Source organism: Cynocephalus volans, chromosome 14 (genome assembly GCF_027409185.1).
Source record: "Cynocephalus volans isolate mCynVol1 chromosome 14, mCynVol1.pri, whole genome shotgun sequence".
Lineage (NCBI taxonomy): Eukaryota > Metazoa > Chordata > Mammalia > Dermoptera > Cynocephalidae > Cynocephalus > Cynocephalus volans.
The window spans coordinates 47,452,501-47,476,436 of record NC_084473.1 but is presented as its reverse complement, the minus strand read 5'-3'; the positions used below and the strand labels follow the sequence as shown (position 1 = coordinate 47,476,436).

At 35.3% G+C, this 23,936-nt stretch overlaps 1 protein-coding gene across 11 annotated transcripts in view; it reads left to right on the top strand.

Annotated features, from left to right (window-relative positions):
* The window catches only part of LOC134363293 (neurexin-1), a 765,130-nt gene that overhangs the window by 75,919 nt on the left and 665,275 nt on the right, over window positions 1–23,936 (top strand). For 7 of the 11 annotated variants that reach the window (XM_063078883.1, XM_063078879.1, XM_063078882.1 and 4 more), the window contains exons 2-4: window positions 20,364–20,665; window positions 22,732–22,776; window positions 23,800–23,936. The exon at window positions 23,800–23,936 is cut by the window's right edge and continues 25 nt beyond it. In XM_063078883.1, coding sequence (XP_062934953.1) covers window positions 20,492–20,665; window positions 22,732–22,776; window positions 23,800–23,936 — 356 coding nt within the window. In that variant the 5' untranslated portion in view covers window positions 20,364–20,491. Of the gene's footprint in view, window positions 1–20,363; window positions 20,666–22,731; window positions 22,777–23,799 lie in introns of those variants that run through there. The other 4 variants (XM_063078887.1, XM_063078886.1, XM_063078884.1 and 1 more) reach the window with 2 other exon arrangements.

The following is a 23,936-nucleotide window of genomic DNA, read 5'->3' as shown; positions in this document are numbered from 1 at the left end:
CAGCTTTTAGAAAAATACTGATTTCTGAGATGTGTCTTGGAATGACTATTTTGGGTCACATTTTGAATGTTGCTGAATTTGACATCATATTCTTAATATCAAAATCAAGACATTTATGTAGCTGTGCTTTTATAAACTAAAATATATCTGTGTGTGTGTGTGTGTGTGTGTGTGTGTGTGTGTGTGTGTGTGTGTGTGTGTGTGTGTGTATAAATAAAATAAACCTGCAGATAATTCCCCACATTTTGAATTGGCTTAAATTGTAACACTTTTATTTACTGAGTTAATGTGGTAAATGCTCTGGACCTCAGTAGTGAAATTTGAAGAGGGAAGGTAGCAATTTGCACTTTCAATGTAACTCTATGTCCCTCAGGGTTGTTACTGGTGAGTAACAGTGAAGAATTATTTTCCTTCAACCCAGAGAACAGACTAAATATAAACAGATTGAACTTGGAGGAAAGAATGTCCTGCAGTGAGGTGGTAGAAGAGAATTTTATTCATCCCATAGCCATCTATCAGCAGGGTTTAGTCCTTACTTTCTAACTATAGGGTCATGGAGATTAGCCATCGAGGAGTTGCTTGTTTTCAGTTAATTTTTTTAAATTGTTATTGTTTTTGCTTTTGTTAGTGTCCTCTGAAATTTATAGGGGTTGTTTCTTGACACAGATATAATTTACAAATTGTATAACTTGATGGCTGTCAGTATGCATACATAAATCTGGTTTTTTAAAAAAGCTTTTTTTCTGATCAGAAAGAGTAATATAAAAAATAAACATTTTTCTTACCAGCTCAATTACTTATCATAATGGGAATAGAAGGCTAGTGTGGGAAGGCAAAAAATACTGAACGAATTTTCTCTCAAAATCATTACATATATCAAATCAATGCAGATGTTTTAGTCATTGGGTTTTTTTTCCCCCAAAATGGAGATCCTAGGAATATGACAAGCTTTTCTAAACATTACAAAATAGTGGCTTTGTGCAAGATTTACATAAGGAAAATAATAAAACTTTACAGAAGGACACAAAAAAGAACCCAAACAAGTGAAAAAACAAACTATGTGCCCCTGGATAGGATGATTCAAGCTTTAAGTTAAATCATAGATTTAGGGAATTTAACTCATAATCTCAATTTGGGGAGAGGGGTTGGGGCATTGACAAACTGCAAAATTAACATGTAAGCATAAGTTTTCATAAAAGGCTAAAATTTTTGAGAAAAGTAATTAGGTGAGTTACCAACATGATACTAAAAGGTACTATGAAAAGACTATAATTAAAACAGTCTGGTTCTGGCACAGAAACAGACAACAGGTGTATGGAAAAAATGAAGTCTAGAAATGCGTCTAAGTACAAGTATTAGTCCGTTTTGTGTTGCTGTAACAGAATACCTGAGATTGTGTCATTTATAAAGAGCACGGGTTAATTTGGCTTATGATTCTGGGACACCTGCATCTGGCATGGACCTCACTCAGGCTGCTTCTACTCATGGTGGATAATGGCAGATTGGCCTGAGGTACAAGCAGATCACATGGCAAGAGGAAGCCAGGGAGAGAGAGGGGAAGTGACAGGGTATTTTAAACAACCAGTTCTCGCAGGCACTAATAAAGCAAGAACTCACTCACTACCTCCACCCTCAGGGAGAGCATTAATCCATTCATGAGGGATCCACCCCCATGACCCAAACAGCTCTCAACACTGCCACATTTGGGATCAGATTTCCACTTGAGTTTTGGGGGGACACATCCAAACTCTATCAGTATATATGGAGTTTAGTATCTGAATAGACATAATGTTTAAACCGTGAGGAAAGGGTATAATATTTAATAGTGTTGGAAGAACTGATTACTACATGCAGAAAAGTAAAACATTTTTTTCTCAAAGCATTCATATAGATAAACATAAGAGAGAAAAATAACTTAACAATTTTGGGGGTAGAGAATGTTTTCTTAACCAAGAAATGAAAGCAGCTTGCCATGAAGTAAAAGTCTGATGGAACTGATGCATAAGATTAAAGAGCAAACAAACAAACATTGTATATAGGAAAATTGGATGACATTTATGGCCAGGCTCTATGCTAGTAATTTTATAAGCATCAACTCATTAACCTCTGGGTAAACATCTCTTTCTTCCACATTTTATTGAGGAGGAAATGGAGGATTAGAATGTTTAACAACTTGCCCCCAATCACAAAGCTAATAAGTGATGGAGTGATGATTTGTCTCCTGTAATTCTCGAGCCTGGACTCTCAACCATAACACGAGGAACAAAGTCAAGAGAAAAATGTATTTAGGCACTGTGTAAAATTGCAGTTAAATTTTTTCTAGAAAGAAAAGTTGGCATTCATATAGGGTATACTTTAAAGAGTACCCTGTATTTTTATGTCTTGTATATTCATGATGGTAGCTTTAAAGAACCTAAAGACTATAATATTCTTTAATCATGTTTAGTGTAATCTTCTGGAATATATCTCACAATTAAATAGAATATAACTTTGATTTATTTCCTTGAATACTTAGACCAATATCCTCCTGACAGCACAAAACAAAGCCTTTTTAAATGAAGGCTTTTCCTCGCACATAGTGATCTGTTTGACAGGGGATAAGAATAAAAATGTCCAGTGATGGACCATTCCATGACTATTACCCCTTCTGAACTAAACCTGATCAGTGCTTTCCAAATGCTTTACTCTTCATATTTTACATTGACATTATTACCTTCATTCTTGGTGGATTGCATTGTTCAAAACAATATTGCTCATAGCAACAACAATAAAAAAAATGAAGTGCAGTTGTCCCTAAATTCATGATAACCAGTAACTCAACATTCACTCTCAGATGGACATTCCTAATAAGCATACTAGAAATGTCTTCCTTCCTTACAATCCAGCCTGAAACAAAACTTCTCTCTTAATTTGCCATTATTCTTTATCATGCCACCTTAGGTCTAGTCAAATTTAACCAATTGTTTGATTTCTTTCCGCAAAACTTTCACTCATCTTTATATCCTACACTGGAGTGCCTTTTCCTCAAATCTCCTAAATCTGTCCTCTGTCAAATTGCTATCTCAATTTTAGCATTTTTATGAAATGTATCTCAGCACCTTGACTGGGAATAATCTCTTCTTTTTAATTTCCATGGTCTTTTATATGCCTTGTATCCACTTTGCATTGTGAGCATCTTGTAAACTGGATCCCTGTCTAATTCATCTTTGCTTTCTCCAAAGCAATTAGTGTAGTGCCCCCCACACAGTAGGTCTTTAATATACGTTTCTTTAATTAATAAATTAATTAATTACTCAGGGCTTTTATGACATTTTGCAAGGATCCCATTCTAAAGTAATACTTACCACTTTAAACTTTGAAATACATCAATTTTGAAAGTCTATTTCCCCTGGTCACTTTATTTGGTCACTAATATATGCATATACCGATCTTGATTCATAGAAGCATTTCTCTGAAAATCTCTGGGATCACATACATATACATAAGTATAGGGAAATGTGGTTTTCAAAGAGCAAAACTGACACCATCCAGAAAGGTAGACAAAAATGCAAGAACTCAGTGGCTTTCAGGAAGGTCTCCACAGGCAACACCTGCAGCAGCATCTGAAAGGGCTTTGAAGACTTGGAGTGGCTATTCTGCTGAATAACTGAATAACCACAGAGTCAAGATGCATGACCTTGAGCACAGCAGATCTTTTCTGCTGAATATGATCTTATTCCAAAAGAAGTCAAATTATTCTTCCCAGGTGCCAAGAAAACCTCAAAGCTTTCAAACCACTTTGCCCTAAGAGATGCCTCAAATCTGCTTAGGCAGACCACAGGATGGAGATACCACAGAATGCAGTTGAATTGCTTGGAAGCATAAAACTTTCCATTTTGTACAGAATTCTGACGTTTCTAGGTTGTATGCCAAGTATGAAAAGGACTTTGACCTAAGGAAGGAAAGGCTGAAGGGCTGCTTCTGTGCCTTCCTTGATTGGAGCTAGGTGAATAATAAAAGATTTGTTTCACTGAGGAGAATCCCAAGGACTGCCGGAGCCAGGGAAGGTTCAATCTTGACCCATCAGTCCACTCTTCCATTTTCTCCCCTTCCAACACCCAAAGAGCCTGCTTTTTAATTAGTCAAACAAGCAACAGCAAATGAGGGAAACTAAGAAGAAATTTTGTCTTCAAATTGAAATACATGTAAAGAAAACACAAGCAGAAATTTATTGAAGGCTTCTGTGAGGAGGCTTTTAGCCAGCATTTGGCTTGGTTAAAATTCTGAGCCAGTTGTTTACTAAGGCACAGCAGTCCTTTGTGCATTTTCTATTAGAAGAAGGAAGAGGAGCGTAGACACTTATAATTTCAACCTGCAGTGTACAGATGTGTCAAGTTGTTAAAGAAAGATGAGCCTGTCAAGGAGTAGTTACTGATGGATGGGGTGCCGGCTCTCCTCATAAACTATTTCAAGACCATCTCTTGTTCTGTGCGTTTCTTTATTTATCTATTTATTTCATCCCAGAACTTCCTTTCATGACCTTCTCCTTAGGGTACAATATCCTTGATTTTAATGTACATAGTGGGATATTTAGCTTTTGTATTCTTTTCATCAGCTTCAGGTATTATTCTAAGGACATTTTTAAGAATTTGGAACATTTGCCTTCTTTGAATGTTTGCATGAGGTTTTGCCATTGGCTCCATTTTTAGATAATCTTTAGATAATGAGTTTTGCAGATTGGCTCCATTTTTTAATTTAATTTTTTAAAAATCCTGTAAACATTTGAATTCAACTAATTGGGGGTTTCTGTGTGTTTGGGCAAATATCGTATCAAGATACAACCCTATATTGCTTCTCAGATAATATTGTCTTTGGGAAGGAGGTATGTCATATCAGCATAGGTTTTAGCTTTTCATACTGTCTGAAGGGGTTGAGTATTCATTCATGCAGTTTTACATAATGGTTGGCCCTTAAAAAAAAGTTGTAACATAAAATCAGATGACTGCAAAGGTCAGTCTGATAATGTACCTTCTAAGCACATATTAATTAGGAAAGAGACAGGGAAAATGCACTTAAATGCTCCCACTTTAAAAGAGAAAATAAGCCAGGCTGTTTATTCCTCACTCAAGCAATATGCAAATGTAAGGCAACACTATACACAGACAGGTCATATTTAAAGTATAATTATAGCTTAAAGAATCATAAAATTTTGTGACATTATGATAACTAAGTTAATGCAGCCATTGAGTCACCATTATTACATATTAAATACCTATGTCATGTCTCTGTAATCCCTTTTTTCTCTCTACTATTTCTGCACATTACAATCACCTGGAAAGTTTCTGGAAATCCTAAAGCCCAGGCCACATACTGCCAATTAAATGAGAATATTGAGTTGGGGGCTGGAATCCAGACATCACTATTTTTTGAGGCTCTTTCAATGATTTCATTTTGATGCCAAGTTGATAATTAGTATGAATATTAGACATTTTATCACATCACCTCAGCCTGATATAGCTGGTGTTAGGCATTGGCTAATAATTAGCTTCTCGTCAAGATCGTGTTATGTATTTAATTTCATTTTTTATTACAAAATAATACAGATTTTGTTCATATTGTGGGCAATGCTATCAACTTAAAATAAAATGCACCATCTGTTTTTAAATGGAAATATCTGAACATTTGAGTCAAAGACTTTTATTGTAATGATACACATCAAAAGAAATTGAAAAATAAAATTTTTAGGTTGAGAAGCTTAACGTAACTAATGCAAATATGGTGAGATAGTTGGGATGATTACTTCACTTTGAGATTGTAACTGAGAAAACTAATAGTAATATTGTTTAGTGAATATTACTGAAAGCTATAAAGCTATAATTTTGCATATTTTCTCTAGGAGTTATAAAAATTAGGTATCTGAGAAAGACATTTTATCAGGATGAAATGTCATGATGAAAAATATAGATTATGTTGTATTTTTCAAAATGAATATTTTCTTCCAACTGAAACTATGAAAATGTCCACTTAAAACTATCCAAAGTAGTTTTAGAAATGCAGCAAACTATAGTAGAAAGAGGATAGGATTTAGAGTCAGAGATCCAAAATCTAGTCTAAGGCTCTTACAAGCTGAGTGGTCTTTGCCAACTCTCTTAATTTCTCTGGGCCGTAGTTCTCTCATCTGTAAAATAAAAAGGTTGAACTGCATCAGTGTTTTTCAAATTTTAGTGGTAGGCAGCTAGTGAATTATGAAATCAATTTAGAATAATTTCTATTTCTATAAGAAATAGAGGACTGCATCACAGGTAGAAAGCTTCTGTGTGTATGAGTCCCGGGTCACTGGGAAGAAATTTTTGAAAGCCCTTGAGTTAGATCTCTTTTAACTTTTATAATTTTATGAATATTTGGTAGGGAAGGCATGTAGTATGGGAAATGGAGGTGAAGGCAACTCATTTCAAGCATGGGGTATCAAATATATCAAACATATAGTGTCAAGGCAAATGATCTTTAAAAAGAAAAAAACTTGTTTCAACATGATATTTGGTTTGCTCAAACAAGTAGAAAAGAAAACAAAAAAGCATCTATAGCCTGTGAATGTGGAATGTGTACTATCCCTGAGATAAGAGAACTCTCGCTGTGAGAAGTGAGTGGATATATTGTGAATTATAACTACTGATTCAAGAGGTGGTATTATTCCATCTGGCCAGAATGTTCTCTAACCAGTCGAATTGCTTCCAAACTAAAAGCAAAAATGTGCTCTGCTTTTCTGTTGCTTTGTTTCTATTTTGCCTATTTTATTGTACATTTTGTGCTCACTGTTTGTTAGAAAGTAGGCTTCTAATGCAAATCGAGCTAGTCAGAAATTTCCCATTGGGAAATTCAAAACTTGAAAGGAATTACTTCAAGACTGGGGTTCACTGGAGCTGAATCGTGTACGTGGTACAACCCCAGAAGAGACCAGGAATTCTGCTGTGAGGAGCTTGGGTTTACCGGGAGTTTCTTCCTTTCTGCGACTCTGTGATTTAATGATTGCTTCTATTTAATGATTGCTTCTATTCTGTGAGATAACTAAAAAAGTCTTCTGATAAATTGTGTGTTTGCACTTAAGTTAAAGATGCACTGGACTTGGGAAGGGAATAGAGCTTTAAGGAATCCATCCTATATAAAGGGCGAACTTGTCTCCTATGCATCTAGAATGGTGATAGCTTTGTATCATCATTGGGAAAATTGAGAAAACTGTGCTCAAATCAGAAGAGGAAACTGAATTGAGAAATTCTGAGCTAGAGAATATTGATTTATAATGCTTTCTACCCAGCTATGATATATGGAGTGAGGGGAGGTAATGGAAGACAGCATATAATTCATAATAATAATAATTTTATAAAATTATAAAATCTGAAATTGTGGCATGACAGAATGACTATACCCATTGTACTGAAGGAAACTCATATTCAGCTACATTTACTTGTTCATGGTCATATTGTAGCAGCCACAAAGTGGAGAATTAAACCCAGGGCTTCTAATTCCAAACTAAGGGCACTATCCATAGGACACTAGTCATTATTGATGATCTTTCCATACTTTTATTGGATAAATATGCATAACCCAAAATTAAGTCATATAAACTTACAGTACATAATATTAGCTTTCACTTAAAATACTTTATTTTTCTAGAAATTATACTTATATGGAGAAGTACCTTAAATTTGGTAGAAAAAGTACTTATCAAACACATTGTTCTAACACCCCAGCAAATCCGTTGAAGGTGTTCTTTTCTGGGCTAAGGAAGAAAGTTGATCAGAATATAAAGTTTACATCTGATAGGGTGTGAACAGAACACCATTCCATGTCTCTTTGTTTTGTTCTGATATTTTCAGTCCTCACAGAATAAGAAGAGAACTAGCTCTAGAAGCCTAAGGATGTAGAGGTTACTTTGGGAAGTTCCTCTTAAAAGTGGCAGCCATCAGAAATCTTTAAAAACATTTTAACTCTAGCATATTGCTTGATTTTGACAGCAGGAAAGCAATAGAGTTTGGCATAGAGTTGGGCTTCAGTAAATGTTTATTGAATGAATCGATAAAACAGTGGCTCAGTAAATCAGGGTTGTTATAGAACCATAGAATTTTAGAACTGAAAGAAACAAAGGCAATCGCTTAGTCCAGCTATGCCACTTTGCCAGGGAGGAAAATGAAGGCCCAGTGAGGCTAAGTGGGGTGGCCAAAGGCAGAGAGCTGAAAAGTGGCCCAGTGAAAACCAGTGCTCAAGACTCGTGATTCTCAGCACACCGCTTTTCTGTGAGAGAATGAAAAGGAATTAAGAAGAAAAACATCTTTAAAAATTATTTTTAAAGTCTCCTAGGTATAAACCCATTAAAAAGAATAAGCAATCAATAGGGACATGAATTTTTCCCTTACATTTTTTTTGTTTGTTTGTTTGGTTTACAATACTTTCATCTTTTTCTTATTCCATAAGCCTTAATTAACCAAAATGCTCCTAGAATTAAGGTCTGGGTATAGTGACATTCTTGTTAATAAAAGATTTGGCAAAAAGCTCTTGTGTTTAAAAACTGCTGGGCAGACCTTTAAAATGTGGTGGTTACTTTAATGATAATAATCATAATAGCTAACATTAATTTGTTTGCCCACCAAATGCCAGGTATGACTTTATATAAACAGCATGTTGAGTGGAATTTTTTCTCATCAAATTGTTGATTAGAACACACTGAAACAAAAGAATTTCAGTAGGCTCCATTATAAACAGAACCTCACAAAACTGGCCAGTTACCTCCCTCAGCATTTACTAGAAGATAGCAAAATTGACCCTTCAACTACTCCTAACACGCTGTTAATACATCAGAAAAAGAAATACCTATGCATGTTTGAAAGCAGTGTCTGAGGAAATATAATGCATACAGAAATATATACTTTTCCATGTTTATATCCCATGAATATATCCCATGCATTGAGAATCTTTAATAAATGTATTACACATACAATGTATTATTTAATCCTTACAACTACTGCATGAGATAAAGCCTAGTATTATTGCCTCCATTTACTGGTAAAAACCTGGGACTTTAAGGTGATCAATTTTTTTACCCAAGTACTCAGTGTGTGAGAACGGGACTTGAACCCAGCTGTGTGTGACTCCATAGCCCATGCTCCTACGGTCTATAACTTCATAAATGTTGGTCTTACTGCTACCACTCCCATATCTACCCAGTGTTCATTCTTCACGCAGCAGCCAGACTTATCTTTTTGGAATGTAAATCAAACCATGTCACTCCCCAGACTGCAACACTTCAAAGGCTTCGCATTGTACATGGAATAAAATCCAAAACTTTGACCAAGATTTAGCAGACCCTACGTGATCTAGCCCCATCCCGCAGCTCTGATCTCATCTGATTCCACATCAGTTTCGCTATGCTTAATGCTCACTGGATTGCCTTCTATTCCTGGAGTGAACCAAATATTTTCTCATTTATGGAAATTATCCTTTGAGTTCTTTTTTCTTGGGATACTCTTTACTCAGATCTTCCCACAAATGGTTCCTGAGCTCTCAAGTTTCAGTTTAAATGTCATTTCTAAGAGAACTTTCCTAGTCACCTAAAGCAATCATCCTGCCCTAGTCAGTGTCACTCCATCATTGCGCTCTTTTCTTTGCTCAGTATCACGTATGACTATTTACTCATTTATGGTTCTTTTTCCCTCACTGATTTGATGAGAGTGGAGCCTTGAGGGCCTTGTTTACTGATGTATTTCTGATATCCAGAATACTGTCTTCAAATTGTGGGCATCTAATATATAATTGTAAAGTGAACAATGCCTAAATGAATATTAATCTCCCTCTCAATGCCAACTTCAGTACTAGGTGCTTTACATAGGTACCATTGCATTCAATGCTCTTTGTGTCCTGAGATCAAAGACATGCCATGGGTTTCCAGCTTTCCTTATCTTCTTCTCCTAGTGCAAAGAATAGTATTCTACAACGCAAGTGTTTCTACTTCATATTGATTTTAGTGTGTACTGAGTTACTATATGCATTATTTTAATAACAGACTAGCAATCCATCTGAAACAAACAAACAATAAACAATAAAATAAAATAAACCAAAAAATTCTTGGCCAAGCCTAGTTCTAAGTTGCACGTGGATGGATGAAGTTAATAAACACATCTCTTCCCATCTCAGCACAATTCCCCATTATTAATCCCCTCCTCTACTTCAGATGCTGGGGATACTAAGATAACTTTAGTTCTTTCTTTCTCTAAGGAATTGCCATTATTGTTTTAAACATACAAGACTTTGATTTAGCAGTGTGTGCTTCCTCCATTGCCAGGTATTAATAACTTTTAAATGTTCAAAGTTCACTTAACTATAATAAGTGGACATGTGGCAGCCCAAGCCCATTAGCTTCCATTGAGTCAGGTCACATCTAGAATGCATGATAGTTTGTTTTCAGTTGCAGCAGTGTATGAATGAAGATATTTCTAGAGAGAACCAAAAATGCAGTTGCATGAACCTTACTATTTATATTCACTAATAATGGTGGCTTGTTAGACTGTACCAGGAGATATACACCCTTTAGATTTATCCAGAAGATTAGTACTGAGTTTACAAACCCACAGATAATTGTACTATAATATTGTCTAAAGATGAAACACATTGAAAATAAAAATTCAGAGACTACTTCCAATGATTTAATGGCTGTACTCTCTCCTGGAGTACATATTAAATAGATATTTGACACATCTACACACTGATCAGATATCTCTGATTCTTTATTTTTCCCCCAGTCTTCTTTTTTCCAATCAAAAGATGCAATGTAACTGATCTAGGTGTTTTTCCCTTTAAAAAAGTGCCATAATATCAATATGTTTGTCTTTAATACTTAAATTATATCCTAAATTGCAGCAATGCAAGAATCTGTTATAACAGTAGGACTCACACTTTAATGTACAATAGAATCAGCTGGGGAATCTCATTACAATACAAATTCTGCATCAGTAGGTTGGAGAGGGGTCCTGAGATTCTAAATATCTCACAAGCTCCAAGTGTTGATGACAGTGTCCCTCAGACCACAGTTTGAGTAGCAGGTGTTAAGAGATCATTATTTTTTTAGGCAATTCCACTTTAACCAATGCTTTCCTCTTCCCTATGAAGTTATCCACTCTGCTTTTATCTTTCAAGATGCCATCATCTGTGTCTATTAAAAAAATTACATTCTATAATTTGGAACAGTTTACTTTATGATCAAAATATTTGTATAACTTAAATCATAGACTTTTAGAGTTAGAGGCAGCCCCACTCCCATTCGAGGGGGGAAAAAGCATATTATAAATTTACTACTCTGTGGAGCTTGGTAAACTAAGTAAATAGTTCCGTATATATTGCCCTGACCAAGCTAGTGATGAGGTGGTTTCATACTTGAAATTATTTACTCCATATCCATTTTATAAATAAGGGTTTTCTATAAATATATAATACCTATAAATCTGCTCTGAATATAATTGTATTCCTGTAATTTGCTTCTTAATTAAGTAATCATTAATAGACACCCAGAGAATTTATAAGTACTTTCAGAGAATCTTTATAAAATCCATATTCACCAAACTATGGTTTAATTTGGTTGTGTTAATGATTGCCTCCAGGCTAAAAGATGCTAGACTCTTAGTTGTTAACATTCTTAGTTGTTGGGACTTGATCCTGAAGAAGAACCAGAAATTGCAATATTGCTCACCTGGTGAATGCCAGGGAGTTTGTCCATTACTTTTCCTGTGTCACATGATATGTGCAGATCTGACTGATCATCAGTCCATACAGGCATAGAGTCTGTTTGGTTCCCAGAACCTGTAGTTAAACAAATGCAAATCAGTTGCACAGCAGGACTGAAAAATTATTGTACTAGAGTTTTGGACCATGTCCTATTTTCTCTTGGAGAAATTTGCTCCACTTGAAGCCACATTTAGCTTTTGGACATGAATTGGAGGTTAATTTCATGGCAATATCTGGGAAATAAGAAAGAGCTTGAAAATGAAATCAAGAGGTCAAGGATTATATTCTGATTCTCCCCAAATTAGTTATATGACCTTAATTTTGTCTATTAGGTCTTCACACTGTTCATCAAATAAATGAGGGTGTTAGACTAAATAATATCCAAGTCTTCTTAAGCTTTCATATTTAGTGACCTTGAGTATCTTGTCACTAGTCTGCGTCTTCTTTTGAGCTATTTGATGGAACTCGGCAATTTATTTCCAGATTGGTTGCCTGGTGGTTTCCCTAAAGAGAAATAAAAACTTGAGGAATAAATATTTTATAAATATTGATTTCTTTTTGCAAAACAGTAGAATTTAGCCTCAGAATTTACATAGTTTGAATCATATTTGAGAATTTCAGAATGTTTCGCAACGTGTCAGGTAGAAAATCTAAGAAATGAGTGATCTACTCTCCCTTTAAAGTAAAGCTATTTCTCCTTATAGTAATCAATTGATTCCTTTAATTTCTAAATTACACAGAGTTATGGCAAATAAAGTCATGCTATTTTCTGTTAGATTTCTTAGAAACTAAGGATTTAACCAGAACTGAACTTCAATAGGCAGATGTTCCTTTTCTGTTTTTCTAAAGTTGTTTTATCTTTACAATCAGAGATGACCAGGCTTATTACTTAATTTAATAATGTAAACTTCTACTGTGTACCTTTGTTTAGTCAAGGATGTTTTTCGCACAATGTTCTTGTGTATTTGACTCCTAGAGAAGAAAAACAAATGAAGCAGGGCTGTCATTCAAATGTCTTTTTTTGTTGTTATTTGTTTTTTCGTATATTGATTTTAGTTTCTAGTTTATGTTGAACACAATCTTACAGTTACATGATTATACTGAAATTTTACAAACCCGTGATTTGGGATTTTATACATCTATATACACACACACACACACACACACACACACACACACACACACACACACACACACACACATATACACACACACATATATATACACACACATGTATGCATGTATATTCTTCATGCCTGATATTCTTCATGCAAGTGGGAACAGTGGGCCTTCTCTCTGACCATAGGCATCGTTGTCCTTAGGATGTGGGGTACTTCCCTTGAAGATTGCTTACTTGGTGGAGAAGTTTAATGAACTTGGAAAGTGTGAAAACATAGGATCAAATTAAAGATATAACAACCACAATTACTTGAAGTTGATACGACAAGCAAACAGAAAGGACATTGTTGGGGGGGAGGGAGGAGAGGGAGGAGGGAGGGAGGTTTTGGTAAGGGGCAACAATAATCAACCACAATGTATATCGACAAAATAAAAGTTAAAAAAAAATTAATGAGATTACACCTTATGCACAGGTATTGGAAAGGAGCACTGTCCTGAGAATCAATTTCTATGTGAAGTTGGGGAGTCATTTAAGTTCTCTTTGTCTACCATTCCTTTCTGTAAAGTAGAAATCAGTGATTCCTGTTGAAAGGGATCCATTTGTGCAATCTACCATCCAAGGATTGAACATCTTCTACAGCATCCAATTAAGTGGTTCAGTTATGTTTAAGTCCTTTGTGGGATGAGAAATTTGTTTTTCTATCAAATGGAATGTTCGACCTATGGGCAACTCGCTGAGAAAAATTTTCATTATATTGGGATATATTTTTCCATAGCTTTTCTGCTTTGATTCTATTTACATCCCTGATGTCATTCAGAATGGGATTACTCTTCTAAAGGACATCCTTCCTGATATTTGAAGATGCTGTCATATACCCCTTAAGTCTTTTCTTTAGAGAGGTTTTTTTTTTTTTTTTTTTTTTTTTTTTAAATATGACCTGATATAATCTCCTTTCATCCTAGCAGATATTCCAGACACATTCCATCAGGAATGTCCAAATAGGAATATGATAACAGGTGTGAGCTGCCACTAGATCAGAGAACAGTGCTGTCTATTAATGAAACCCATGCTTACATGGGCTTTTTTGAATGTCTGCATCACACTCTTGGTTCATGTTCTGAGTTCTCCAAAGAGTTTGCTTTATTTCTTTTACCTGCTGTGGCTGAGAAATCATGTTTCCTATATAGTATTACTTGTTCATTTGGGTGGTTTTGGACCTGAGATTAGAATTCAGGTTTATTTCCACCAAATTTAAATTTGATGAAGACAGCTCATCCAGTCAGCACATAAAGAATTTATAAAATTCTAATTCTTCCATTAAACTTTTCCTCAGGAAACTAAATGAGCAAGAACTGTGTATTTTCATCCAAGTTATGGAGGGGTGGAAACTGAATAGGACTAAAATCCAATGACACGCTCTTAGATCTCTTCCTCCAACTGTATGTCAACATAAAATAAATAAATATAGAGTATTAGATAAGTGCTCCAAGTTTTTAAATAGTTTGTTTTAATTTTTTTCTTCAATGCTATCGTAACATTTTTACGATTAGTAATAGAATATATTTTCATCTTGACATAAATCCATTAATCAACACCTTTAGGGTATGACCTTTCAAACAATGTAATTATATCCATGAAGCCTGTATATTTTTTCTAAATCTTATGAGGTTTCTCTGAAGAGCAAATAGTATTAAGGGATATTAATAGGTATTATAAAGTTTTTAAATGTGACAATTGAAGTTATTAGTATTGCTATTATTTTAGTTTTTACTGATAATGATAGTATTAGTAGGAGTAGTGTCTTGCTCACATCATCCTATTAATCAGGAAGAAAATACTTCATCAGACTAATTCATATCATGCTCAATCATCCAGATTATTTAAACTTTTTATTGAAATATGCTATACATACTAAGAAGTGCACATATCATAAGTGTACAGGTAAATTAGTTTTTGTGCACTCTGAGCACACCCATAACCAATCCCAAATCAAGAACAGAACATTACTAGTACCCCAGGATGTTTCCTTCCTAGTTCTCCCTTTCCATTTCTACCAAGAGTAGCCATCATCTTGCTTTACAACAACAGAGATTAGTCTTGCTTGTTTTCAAATTTTTTATATAAATGGAATCAGAAGTATGTTCTCACTTGTTTCTGACTTTTTTTTACTCAACATTAATACTGGGAGATTTATCCATATTTCTGCATAGTTGTAGATCATACATTCTTATTGTCATTTAATATTCCATTGTGTGACTATACTCCATTTTATTTATCCATTCTACTATTGATTGGTATTTCAGTAGTGTTCAGTTTGAGGTTACTATGCAGAGTACCACTGTAAACATTCTGGTATGTTATTCTGATAATCTTTCATTAGGTGTATACTTACGAGGAGAATTGCTGGGTCATAGGGAAGGTATATGTTCACTTTTAAAAGATATGCCAAACAATTTCACAGTGTAGTTCCCACCAACAATGTATGAGATTTCCAGTTGCTCTACATCCTCACTGACGCTTTGCGGGTTTTTTGTCTTTTTTATTTTATTTATTCTCGTGCAATGCGGTAGTATTTCATTATAATTTTAGTTTGAATTTTTCTGGAGACTGATGAAGTTGAATATCTTTCATATGGATATTCTTTTATTGTGGAGTGTCTGCTTAAGTGTTTTCTCTGTTTTTCCAGATGGTTTGTTGCAGTTTTTTTATTATTGATTTTAGAAATTATTTTATAAGTTCTTTATATACCCTGAATATAAGTATGAGGGTATTTCAAAAAGTTCATGAAAAAAAAAAAAACAGATTTAAAAGAATATACAAATTTTTCCATGAACTTTTTGAAGTACCCTCGTATTTGTTAAGACATGCATTGCTGTGGATCTAGTTACTTTTTAATTTTTATTGTTTTAGTACGTATTATAAGTGCACAAAATATTGGGCACTTGTATTTTAAAATCGATATAGACCTATTCCTTAAGTATGCGGCAGGAATACATAATGAACTTCACTGTTCTGCTTGGTATTTGCATATGATATAGCACAAAGCTTAATGACAGAGACTGTAAGGTAGCAAAGAATGAGAAGAAATGTAATCCTCATAAATGTATTGTAGAAAATAGAGTGATTTTTGTATTTTCGTGTAGTATACATGATATTTCAAGGAAAGAGAACTTAGAAAAAATATTTTTCCTGCTTAGATTTGTGTCTTGTTTATGGCATTTCAAGTAACTGCATATTCCACAGAGTAAATTTTCCCTGAACTATGTGGTTACATTTAATACAAATTTGAATTACCTAAATTTGAAACTAAACAATACAAAAGGAGCGATATATTTTCTTTTTTAAGTAATAGGAATATTATAGTGTTGAAAGACACCTACACTTGTATAACTTCAAAGCTCGTGATTAGTGAATTGCAAACCCTGTTTTCTATTTTTCCCACTGGCTCTACCACATTATCTGGCAAAAAAAAAAATCCTTTGTTGAGATTCATTCTGAGTTACACAGACTTGGAAAGATATGAGATCACTTGGATAAAATGCTACAGAATTTTTAACTGGGCCAAATCTATTCAAATCCCCCAAAATTATTATTTAGTTATTTAGGTGGAATATTTTTTTAAATATTACATGCTTCTCTGCTTTCTTAAACCAAGTAGACAAAACATAATTATTCTTTCCTTACTAAGACACATCTTTGCAAACAAGTTAGTTTTTCTTTTTTTTTTTCAGAATGCTATGCATCACTTCTTTCTGACATAAGGTGGCATGGCATATTGAACATTAACTGAGTTAGTAGACAGAGGCTAAATTCTAGTCCTGTTTTTAGACTAGGAGACTAGTCTAGAATACTACTGGCACAGCATATGAACTTGACAGTCAGTTAAACTCCCTGGGTTTCACTTTTTTAATAATGTAAACTAAAAACAGTTGGCTACAAGTGGATCCCCAAAACTCCCTCTGGTTCAAAGAACTATTCTGAATATTCAGTGGGACTGTAAAATGTTGCTAATATCATCTTCAGATAAGTGGATCTCATCATATATGAGGGTACTTCAAAAAGTTCATGGAAAAGTAAAATTAAAAGATCATATGAAATCTTCTCAACTTTTTGAAGACTTCCCCATATAATGTATGTATATGTATATGAACCAGAATCGACTTGGCTATGTATCACCAAATGATCAGAACACTGAGCAGTAAGAAATGATTGAAAGGAATTGGCGAATGTCATTTTTATTGATTATGGTAACTATTTTCTTGGAGCTGAGACCCAAGTTCTCTACAATATGTAAAATTCCTATGGGATTGAATAATGCCAAATGTGGCTTATTGCAGTTGGTCAGTTTTCATCTTATCAGCACTCTCATCAACAGTCAATAAGAATACTTCTAAAAGCTTTGTCAAAATTTGGAACTTTTCTATCTTTTCATTTTTAGTAAACTTCATGACTATGAAATGGAATCTAAATACAGTTTGGTTTTTGCCTTTTCCTGATACTAACAGGATGGAGCATATTTTCATTTATATCTAGGCCATATGCACCAATTTTTCTATGAAATTACTATGAATTTGTTTTGTCTCTTTTCCCCATTGTTGGTTTGTTTGTTTTTTCATATTGATGTATTGAAGTCCTTGTCATATCCTGGATTATAGTCCTCTGCTGATTAATATAAAATGAAAACAGTTTTTTCCCAATTTTTTATTTAACTTCCTACTGTATAGTATTATCGATGAATAGCTGTTCATTATTTTAATGTGGATACATTTATCTTTATTTCATTAATGCTTTTTATGCCTGTTTTATGTGTCCTTTGACACTTTTATACCACAATTTCTTGTCTCACAAAAATTTTTACAGATTTGCCTCTCAAAAGTATGTCCTTAGTCCATATACTATTGACTTTTGTGAACAAAAAGACATAAAGATCTAATTTCATTCTGTTCATATAACCAGTTATCCCAGACCTGTTTATTAACCAATCTATCCTTTGCTCACTTATCTGCAATACCCGACATAATATAAATTATTTGCATATATGCTTAGGAGTATTTTAATTTTGATTGACTAACTTTATTTTCCTTTTGTCTATCCTAATGCCTTCTCTTAATTGCCATAATTTTCTAGTAAATGTCCATCTTTACACAGACAGGTTGCTTCATCTTTTTTCTCTGGCATATCTTGGTTATTTTGGAGCATTTGTTTTTCCCATAGAACTTGTAGAATCGGCTCTTCACATTGATTTTAAAAATTAATCAAGATTTTTATTGGAATTTTATTGAATTTATACATCTATTTATATAAGTTGAAACATTGATTGTCCCCAGAACTTGGAACCCTGCAATCTTCCCACTATATCTTATTAAGCCAAATATTTTTTGTAGATAATTTTGGTTTTTCGATTTATACAATCATATTTGCTAATTTGATATTATTGTTTTACTTATAACCTTTGTGATATCTGTATATGTTTCTTGTCTTTCTGCATTAACTATGATTTCAAGTACAGTATGAATAGAAATATTGATAGTGACAATCCTTGTCCTGTTTCTGATCTTAAAGAGAATATTCTAGAGTTCATAATTACGTATGGCATATGTTCTTTGCTTTGGATCGTTTATTACATTTGTCATATTAGGTAGGCAAGGAGGAACATCGACCATTCCTCAGCAACTCACCAACTGGTACCAGATATCTGCAATAACATTATCTCATTTTCTTCTCAGACCTATCCTGAAAGATTGGTATCACTAACCATTTTCAGAAATAGAGATTTAAAAAGATGCATAATTGCCCCAATGAAAGTTAGCAATTGGCTAAGCTAGGCTCTAAACTCATAATTTGGCCCACATTTTTTCTCCAACTATAACCGGAATGCTTAGTTGTGCCAGTGCCCAATATTGAAGCACTTGTTATATTGAACTGACCAGGGAAGCAGACACCTGGACTATAAACTTTCTGAGACAGGAATTAGGTGAGCTTTGTTTATTCCATTATCTCTAAAGACTAGTACTAGGCTTAACATTTGGAGGTGCTCAATCAATATTTTGAGTGTATGAATGGGAGGGACCCACTAGGATGGATTGACTTATTCTATGACCTTATTATTGATATTCTATGACTTACTCAAAATGTGATCAGTCTGGCCTGACTGCTAATCTTTACTAATAATTTACTAGTAGTCAATGACTATTCTTTCAGGACTCAATCCCTGGTGAAAGTCCCTAGATGATCACCATCTTACTCAGTGCCACGACTTGCCTACCTATAGCCACTTATGGCAGTTTCTACATCCAGGAATTCAGGTCATCTGGCACGGATGGACTCAAACCTTAATTTGAGCTCGGATTCCAGAACATGAGTTTTTTGACTATCAAATGAAAATAGTCCTGGAATAAAAACTTGTTGCCAGGGGAAGAATGAAATGCCAGCTGGTATATGAACTTTCAAGTGGGCATAATAGAGATGCTATATTACCAGTGGAACAGATTAAGGATCTCTGGTAGCACTTATAATTCTATTTTTTTAGCTTATCAGAAGCTGATTCCCAACCACACTGTCTCATTTTTCTTGGCACAGCATCATCATTGCCTAGGAAGTCAGGGGAGCTTTTAGCTTACACACTTCCTTTGGTTAAAATCACTTCATCAGTGGGAGAAGACTGCTCTTTCCAAATAGCCACGTTTGATCTAATGTCTTGTGGGATCCGCATTGTTACTACTAACTATAGCAGAGACTGAGATAAGTAGAAAATGTTGAAACTTCATTTACATGCTATCCCTGTGATGATGTGCTGGAATTCTTACCAGTCTCATAAAAGCCAGCCCTACCATCTGCTTGGAGAGACCAGGGAATGAATCAGCAACCCAGCTGACTCCATTAGATGTTCTATCACTGTTTCCTCCATCTAGAGGGAAAAAATACACATGCTCTGTAAGAGATCTATTTACTCCCAGACCAAAATCTATACATTTTTTCTTTTCTTTCCACTCACCAGATAATTTGTTATGGTCTCTCGGTGATGAAAATATGTGGCTCTTTATTGAGAAAGACCTTTGAATATAAATGTCTCCCTGAAAATTAAAATAACGCTTCAGTTGGATGGAGAGAATGTTGCAAACATGTTGGAATCCATTGTTGCCAGCAGAGTGGAACCATCCAATATGCATTTATGGTACCTGATTTGTGCCCTGGAGATATCACAGAGCTAGCTACTTTCTCTGATCAGAGCTCTTGCAGCGATACTTAAAAATTAATTGAATTTTCAAGAATGTCAGATTTAGCTACTGTAATTGATGGCCCAATACCTGAGGAGGTTTATTGAAATTATACTGCCACCTACAGTATGATTTGACTTTTTGACAGAATTATTACCATGAATGTTAATTAGGCAAAGAGTTAATTTGAAGCTGATTAGTTATTGTTTCTGTTAAGATTTGCTGACTTGTGTAATATATTTTTTTACTTATACATGTACCTATCTGCTTTCCTCTAGGAAAAGAAGAATATATTGCCACTTTCAAGGGATCTGAATACTTCTGCTACGACTTATCTCAAAATCCCATTCAAAGCAGCAGTGATGAAATAACTCTGTCCTTTAAAACCCTTCAGAGGAATGGACTGATGCTTCACACCGGGAAATCAGCCGATTATGTCAATCTTGCCCTGAAAAATGGAGCTGTCTCTCTGGTCATTAATTTGGGATCAGGGGCCTTTGAAGCACTAGTGGAGCCCGTGAATGGAAAGTTTAATGATAATGCCTGGCATGATGTGAAAGTCACCAGGAATCTGCGTCAGGTAACAGCGCAGTGGATAAGAGAGTAACTGGCTTTGTTTCTCGCTACAGCTGTGTGTGTGATACTTGAAAACCCTAACAACATGATACAGGGCTCCTCAGAGTCGCTTACAAATTAGTTTTTTCTTCTGCTGAAGTGAATCTTCCTGCCATACTTGAGCAGGGGCATATCTAGAAAGTTCTGGGGCCCAAAGGCTATTCTGATACAGCGACATATGACAATTCCCGGAGGGCTGCAAGGATATCCCTGCGACCTGCCCTTCTTGTGATGTGTGTGATTTTGTTGTGTTTTTGGTTTTTTGTTTGTTTGATTTTAAATTATACTTTTCATGTGATCATTTGGAAGCATGCACATTGGGGTCATTAAATCACAGTTCCTTTTTTGTAGTAAAAAAAAATACAGTGTGTTTGTGATTTGGGATTGTATCAATCCCTACTCCTCCCACCCCCAGTCCCAAAATGGGGACAAGAAAAGTCCCTAAGGAGAAATAAAATGACTTCGGGGATTTACACATCTCCTGAAGAATTTGTGTATGAAGATATTTTGTATTTTTAGCATAGACACTTTAAGTTAAGCCCTAGATAACTCCAGAGAGACCAGTTCATCTTCTAGGTCCCCATTCTATTTGATTGTAATTTTAAACAATTCTTGCAAGAGGCTATATACTAGGAAAATATCAACTATTTACTAAATCAATGGGTTCACATATACTGTATGTTTTAACTGAGATATTATTACAGTATATATAGAGATGAAAGTGATTAGATTATCTTTATATATTGAACATTATAAGTTTCGGTTATTACTTCAAATTTTATATTACAATGTATCATTTTGTTCGGTGTTGACAGTGACTAATTTTTTTGCAGTACATGCTGATCTCAAACTAATATCCTTAACATATTTGTTGTTTCTCTGAACAGTTGCAGAATGACCTGATTGCCTCTGGTTTTCCTTTACTAAAACAGCCCTCTCTTTCTGAGCTGTTACCTGTCTAACCTTTTCTTTCCCGCTTCTGAAAGGCTTAAATTCTCTGAGCTAAAGAAGCAAAACGGAGTTTCAGGAGCAGAGATTTAGTTTAGCTAAGGCAGACAAGTAAAACTGAAAGATTGTTGAGAACCCCAAAGACCTTTCTGATGCCTTATTGACATGGGAGGTGCCCTGCATGCTTCACAACTGCCTTGGGATGTCATTGCCCACCACCAGTGCAGCTGCAGACCATGGGTTTTCTATAAGTCTGTCTCTTTGGTTTTCCTTTTTTATTTTGTCTCTCAGATCCTCACCAAGAGACCGGAGGCTCATTTGAAAGGAGCACAGAAGGAAGGGTGGGGCTGGAGGAACCCACTTTCTAGATTTGCCTTTGCTCAGGTCACAAACCAAAGTGCGAATTGGTAGCTCAAAGGACACTGTAGTTATACAGCCGGGGTGCATGTGTGGCAGGACAGATTTAAAACAAATCCATTCTACTCATTCTGTGTGTCAGGATCTTTGCTTTGTTTCATTGCAGTAAACTGTGACCCTAAAGTCCATCAATATGACCGAAGGAAGTTTTGGAGTTGAGGAGGAGTCCTTGTATGCTGTAAAATTGAGTAGCAGGGCAATGCCAACCGATTCCTACTAATTTGCTGGGGATGGGGTGGGCCAGGGTGGGGGAGGGATCAATTATGGGCACAGAGCGGCAGTGGTCAGCTGATGAGCTTTAGGCCTTTGAATCCCTTTTAGACTTTTAGAAGGTCTCTCAGATGTACCCAGGAAGACAAAGGGAATGTTGCCGTGTGTCTGTTTCTGTCTAGTAGCAAGTTATGAACAATAACCACAGGAAAAATATTACCTCTGTGGGAGGCCTACTTGTTAGTCTGCTTTTTTCTTGTAAAATTTTTTTGCCCTTTTTCTATGTTACTAACATGCTTAATAACTAACATGTCATTCATGGAATGTTTCATTCTACTAACCGTTACCTGAATCAAAAAAATGTACTAACATGGTAGAGACCATCATATTTTTTAAGTAACGATCGTTATTCTGTTCACAGTTTTTAATTTCCTTTCTCCCCCCTTCTCCACAAAGCACTCAGGCATTGGACACGCTATGGTAAACAAACTACATTGTTCGGTAGATATCATTCTAATTGTTTCTTATTTTGGGTTTGCCGTGTGTTTTCTTTCTTTCTTTTAACTGTAGACATCATTAACAAAAGAGGAACTGCGGTTGGTACTCTTCTGCTTACTTTGACCTCCTTCTTTTCATCTGTTGTTGACCTTCTTATTTTTTACCTGTTCCTGTCAACTTCTGTTTTCCAACTCACCTGTAGGGGCATCGTTAACGTTTCGAACGTTTTGCATCCAGCTGTGGTTAACACGGGATAAGACAAAATGGTGGCTGGCCCGAGTGACCGCAGGCTCAGCCAGTCTCTAACCATTCATGACGCATGGCATGGAAACTTGATTTGGGAATGTTGGAGATGCCACACCCACTCATGTTTACGTCATCACAAAGCAGTTTTTTTTTTGGTTTTTTTTGGTTTTCTTCCTTCCCCTTTTTCTTTCCTTTTCTTTCTGAACTGTATTGTACCTCCTGCATGTGCACATCAGCGTGTGCCGCTTCTACTGGTTGTTTTGCCTTTTCTTCCCCTTTGGCATGGACTTAGGCACTTGCATGCTGAACAAGTGCTGCTCAATAGAGCAAAGAGTGATGTTGCTGGAAATAGCTTGCGCCTTTTATGTTAACTAGGTGCACGTTGTGGTTAGTTAATAACAGACGACTAAACTTTACTAATGTGTACACCAGCAAAACTAACCTAGGAAGCATTTTACTAACACCATTTTTGTGTCTGCTAAATAACTTTTGAGTTGCAGTAGGGATGATGCTGACACTAGTTCACTAATCGGTTAACTCTAAGTAGTTTAGATCTCTTAGGCTAGTTGAATAGAATACAAGAATAAACTTCAAACAGACATGAAAATGGGTTCCGCCATAGGTCTAAAAATAAAAACCAAACAAAGAGAAAAAAAAAAAAAAAAGGCAAAAAGCAAAACAAAAAAATAAAACAAAACAAAACACAAAACAGGCATATCCCAGGATTACAGTATCTAGGTCTGAGTATAGCGTGTCCTTTCCCTGTGCTTTGTTATTTAGGTAACAATATCAGTGGATGGGATTCTTACCACAACGGGCTACACGCAAGAAGATTATACCATGCTGGGGTCTGATGACTTTTTCTATGTTGGAGGCAGTCCCAGCACAGCCGACCTTCCAGGGTCACCAGTCAGTAA